Source organism: Bubalus kerabau, chromosome X (genome assembly GCF_029407905.1).
Source record: "Bubalus kerabau isolate K-KA32 ecotype Philippines breed swamp buffalo chromosome X, PCC_UOA_SB_1v2, whole genome shotgun sequence".
NCBI classification, from domain to species: domain Eukaryota; kingdom Metazoa; phylum Chordata; class Mammalia; order Artiodactyla; family Bovidae; genus Bubalus; species Bubalus kerabau.
In genome coordinates, this window is record NC_073647.1 from 22,200,112 (window position 1) to 22,205,335 (window position 5,224).

General features: G+C 50.6%; 1 protein-coding gene across 1 annotated transcript; it reads right to left on the reverse strand.

Annotated features, from left to right (window-relative positions):
* Nucleotides 1-249: 249 nt before the first annotated feature.
* LOC129639582 (splicing factor, proline- and glutamine-rich-like) lies at nt 250-3,856 on the reverse strand. The gene is made up of 3 exons (XM_055564715.1): nt 3,617-3,856; nt 2,688-3,235; nt 250-1,610 (listed from the first exon to the last, which is right to left on the reverse strand). Exons 1-3 carry the CDS (start codon nt 3,854-3,856, stop codon nt 1,559-1,561), a joined length of 840 nt encoding a protein of 279 aa, XP_055420690.1. The 3' UTR covers nt 250-1,558.
* Between the last annotated feature and the right edge of the window lie 1,368 nt (nt 3,857-5,224).

Genomic DNA, 5,224 nt, shown 5'->3' on the forward strand with positions numbered 1-5,224 from the left:
GATTCTGGCGGAGCCTCGCGGGAGATGAAAGGGCGCCGGGGGAAGAGGAAGAGAGATCCAAGCCTCCGCTCACCTACCTGTTCGAGAGCTGGCCTGGGGAGCCGGTGCTCCCTGGGAACGCACGCACGTCTAGCAGAACCCCACCTTCCTACTTCCTCGCAAGGGGGTATAGCAGCGCCTCACGTTTTGAACCGTTTAAAGCACTTCAAAACATGAATTGCTGCTGCATCCCCTCGGAGTCAATGAAGGAGGATCGCTCTGGGGTACCTGCAGGTGGAGAAAGACAAGGTGACTGGAAGGAAGACCCCCGTCCCGCCCGATGGCGAGGAATAAAGCGAAACGTCAGTCCAAATCGACATACTTTTTAGAAATTTGATTTCCAGGATCAGCAGGTGGAGTGAAGAATGTTACTCGATTTCTTCTTTTTTTCCCTCAGAGGATGAATCTTGGAAAAGTGTAGTGGTGAAAGGCAGAGGGCTGAGAGAGAGAGGAATTAGGGTGGGAAAGAATCTTACTTCTGAAGGAAAGAATAGTAAGAAAAGAAATTGAGGCAGTTTGGCAACATCTGGATCACTTTTGCCTGCTTCAAAGTCTTCCTGAAACTTTTTCCTGGTGTATGTTATAAATAAGCCTCACTCAATGTCCCCGCTAAAAAAAACAATAACTTTTCATTTATTGACTTAAAGAAGATCACCAAAATGTCTCTGGCAGCTTCAGCTTATTTTAACATATATGATAGTTGGGAAATACAGATCCATCCCTAGAAGCATGAGATGTCCTCTTGAACTTACCAGTGCTTCCTTATTACAGCAAACACCCTGCCTTGAGTTGTCTTTAAAGGTATTAAAGAATGAAGAGATAACTGTTCTGATATGAAATATCTGGACATTTACATATGAAACTAACTCAAACTTATTCATAAATACTTTGTACCTTTTAATACCAGCTATTAAAACACAAGTCAAAAAGTTTAAATACTTGATGTCAAATCAGTCCTCCTTGTCTCAAGCAGTTCCCCAGAAATGCTTTCCCGTTCTGAAATGGCCGGCTCTGTGCATACTCCTTAATGATTAACTTATTACATACCACTTTTTCCTTTTTAAAATGGACACACATTAGCAATAAGTTACACGCATCCTTTCCCACAGTGTTTAAACGGAATAGTCAAGCAGAAGAAAATAAATCTGTAACCCTCAATCACAAACCTGTAAGTTAAAACAACATAAGTAGTACAAAATGCTAATGGTTTTGAAAGTTAAAATACGTTTCAATACAAGTAATAGACACGACAAGTATCCACGTCTGTTAAGTGTTTTGGTTCATTTAAAATTTACATCGTTTTTTCAAAACCAGTTAAATGGATGCTGTGTCCTGTTTATTAGATGATAAAATGTTCAGAGTATTCAATGAGACTAATTACAAAATTCGTAACACCAGACTGAGATCCAGTGTTACCAAATGCACTACTTATGGTAAACTAATTTATTAATAACTCGTTCCCTAAATTGGGACATACATTTAAGTGTGTGTAAATTCCATCTTGTTTTGGCTATGCTATTTACAAACAACTCTCACTTTTGGGATTAATGGAGATAAACGTCCTTGGTTGCCTTTAAAAAGAAAGAAAAAAACATGTTTAGCAAATGTACAGTTTTGCTTTAAAACTCCACAACCTTCTCCCAATTAAATATTTATGCCCCACACAAATATGAGAACCCTCACATTAAAGTCATCCCTCATTTAACATTTCCTTAGTTGACTACTTAGAAAAACAAAAGTTCATTCGAAACAGCAATGGTGTCAAAGGCGAAGGTCCCTTCCAGATTGCTCTGCAAACTCACTGGAATCGAATTCATTTGTACCTGTCATTTAACCCGTTTTTTCTCTCCTAGTGACAGTACAACGACTTACATTCCTAAAAAGCCACTTCGCTCCCCTAGTTTATGGATTTCCCCTTAGATTAAAGTTTACTTACGAAAAGAGATTACAAAGAGGAGTCTTGTCACTTCAGCAGAGAGTCAGTCGCCGATACAATAGACAAAGAATCGATACTTTCGAGTTGCCCATAGCCCCACCCCGCCTTCTGAACTGAACTGTGTTGGGCCAAATCATTTAAGAGCCAAAGCATACGCCTCTTCCTCTGTTCATATTTTACAACGTTTTGTCTCAATTTTGCAGATGCCTTCTTCCCCCACCACAAACACGATGGACCTTCCCTCGGCTCATTCATGCCGACTTTCCCAACGTCATGTTTCCTACAGGGAAAACTAAACAACCTTGAAAGTTTTAGTTGGGAAAAGACAGTGCAAAACTAATCATACATTTATTTCCAAGACATATTTTACGGCTTACAAATAGGAGCCACGAAAAGTTCATGTACAGTCCGTCAAAACCAGTGGATCCCGACTCTAGCGAGGCTGACAAGCGGTCACAGCCCCTTACTCGATTTTCTCTCCCCACCCCTCCATCTTAGCTTTTTCCAGCCCGTTTCCTAAGAATTCTCCCAGCCCACTCATGTGTCTGTTTCGCCCACACCCCGCCCCCCCCCCCCCAACATGCTTTACAATCCCAAAGCAACACATAACTTTTTCAGCGTGGTAACTCATTTTTCTCAGTCTGCCGTAACCAACGTGATTAAAGGGAGAAATGCCAGCCAACAAGTCCCTTTTAAAAAAACCTCATGTCACCTCTCGATCCACTCGAAAATGGCGCCGAAATCGAAGAATTTCTTAAATTTCATTGTCAGCTGTTTGCAAAGGTTTCTGGGATTTTCCTGCGAAGCTGCTTCGCCGCGTCTGAGAGCTAGCGAACGAGCAAGCAAGCAAAAGAGAGAGGGAGGAATGGAGGGGGTGCGGAGGGCTGAGACAGACAGCGAGAGAGCTGGGCCCGGGAGGGGAGCGGGGCCGGGGCTTGAGGTCGGCGAGGGCGCGGGGGGCGCGGGACCGGGTCCCGAGCCATAGGGACCGGAGCCGGGCGCGGAGAGGCGGGAGCCCGGGGCCGGGGTTCGGGGTGGCGGCGCGGAGGGCGCGCTCCTGCGTTGGCTGCAGCCGAAGCTCGGAGAGCGGCGTGGCGGAGGCGGAGCGGAGTGGAGCGCGGGACCGGAGCCTTGCGCACCCTGGGAGGCAAGCTGGGCGGCCGGCGGAGAGCCTCCAGCAGCGGCTCTAGAAAAAGCCGGCTCCGGGGGCGTGGCCACGCGGTGCCCACGCCCCCCCCCCCCCCCCCCGCCTTCGGCGCGCTGCTCCCGGCCCGGGGGCGGAAAGGGGGAGGGGAAGAGGGGAGGGATGGGGGGGCGGGGTGTGTGTGTGTGTTTGTGTGTGTGTGTGTGTGTGTGTGTCGGCGCTCCACGCCACAACCTTGGCCCGCAGCCGGGATGGGGCCGAGAAGGGCACGGGGCATCCAGTAGAGCCGGTATAGAGTCGAAGAGCCGGGGTTTAGGGAGAAAAAAGAATGGGACAAGGCAAAGCCACGGGCACAGGGTAGCGCAGCGCACACCCAGATGTGTAGGACGGAGGCCACCCCGCGCCCACTGGTCCCCTCGCGGTGCCCCTGAGCTGCCAGTAGGGAGCAAGGTGACTGAGCAACGCCCCTGGCGCTGTGCCGGCTGGGGGTGCCTAACTTGTTGCGGGAGGAAACGGGGAGGGGTGCTTCGAACCGCGTGAGCGTAGCGCTTTCCCCAAGCGTTTGAGGCCAGCCTCGTGGGGACTCCCCTGCCCACGCCATCCCTCCGAGCCTCCAAGCCCTCAGGGAGAGCAGCCCCGGAGCGGGTCGCGTACTTGCAGGCCGTCCGCTGGGGGCACAGAGCCCGGAGGGATGGAACAACTGTCTGCACACGTCCCGGTCCAAGAAGGGGAAACATTTTTAAGATTGACCCGGGGCAACAGGAGGGAAATGAGCCCTTATTATAAATGCTAGCTGCTGTTGGGGACGGAGAGTTGATTTTCTTAGGTGAGAATAGTGAGAATAGTATTGAAGGTAAGTAGGAGGATACCCTTAGAAGATGAAGGCTGGAGTGGAGAGGTGCAATATCATCTTGTCTGCAGTTTTCAGATGATACAGCCTACACACGCACACATTGTGCCAGACAGAGGAAGCAAGTGTTATAGTGTGTTAAGTTGTCACATCCAGGTGGGGGATAAGTGGACGTTTGTTGTACTGTTCTTTCAACTTTCCTGTCTACTTGCAAAATGTCATAACAAAAACATTGTGAGAACTCCCTCTCCTCGTTAAAGAAACAGCGCCTGAATGCTGTCTAGGAAAATGATCGCGACTCCTTTCTCCCTCACTGTCCCGGGTGGGACAAATCTGTCAGCACGCAGGGCTCAGACCAGTGAATTCTGGAAGGGAAGGGCAATGGGTAGCGCTGGCCGGCAGCGGCCACCTCCCCGGACACGGGACGCAGGCCCGGAGGCACCCGGGGGCCTCGGGGCAGGTGGGCGGCCAGGCGCACAGCACGGCAGAGGAGCTGCCGAGCGCGCCGGTCTGGGCAGGGGGCTCCGCGGGCGACTCAGCCACCCCAGGTACGACTCCGACTCGATCGGCTCAGCTCTGCTCAGCCGCCCGCGCGGCGGACGGGCTAGAAAACGGATGGGCCGCGGGGAGCTGGAGCCGCTCGCCTGACGCCGCCGCCGCGGCCCCGGTCCCCCACGTTCCCCGAGGGTGGCCAGGGCTGTAGCGGCCTGCGCCCTGCGCGCGGGGTGGTGGGGAATCGCGCGCTGCACTGGAAAAAAAAATCAGGTGCTGAAAGAAAAATAGCAACACACACACCACATACACACGAAATCAGTATACAAAAATAAAACCACGGATTCTGCCTTGCTCGGCGCTCAAGTTTCTTGAGCTGCTTAACTCTGGCATGCATTTCACTGAGGTTTCTGGAGCGCCGATGTCAACTCTTAATTTCTTTGCAAGGGCGATCTCGCAGACCCGAGGCGCTGCAAGTGCTGCGCGGCCTGTCCCTTGCCTCTGCGGCTGTTTTCTTTCTTTCATTTTTTTAGAGGTGGGGGGTGGGAGGGAGAGTAGACTCTTCCAGGGTCTGCAAAACTATTTTCAAAGATTAACTAAAAAGATTTTACAGGCCAAGATTTGATTTTCAGGAAAGGTTTTAAGACTGCAGTGACGTGTAAGGGTTCGGTGGGCGCTAAGGTTATTTCTAAACGGTAATTTCCCTCTGAAAGTTTTCAGAATGCTTCGTGGACAGGGCTGAAAGTTGTCGGGCTGTCAGACG

Excerpts from the sequence above, each read along its gene's own strand:
- LOC129639582 (XM_055564715.1), bottom strand. The coding sequence starts at position 3,856 with ATGTTTCCCCTTCTTGGACCGGGACGTGTGCAGACAGTTGTTCCATCC. Across the intron at positions 3,236-3,616 it reads CCCGTTTCCTCCCGCAACAA|CGCGCCGAAGGCGGGGGGGG; the intron begins GTTAGGCACCCC and ends GGCCGGGAGCAG. Across the intron at positions 1,611-2,687 it reads ATTTTCGAGTGGATCGAGAG|GCAACCAAGGACGTTTATCT; the intron begins GTGACATGAGGT and ends TTCTTTTTAAAG.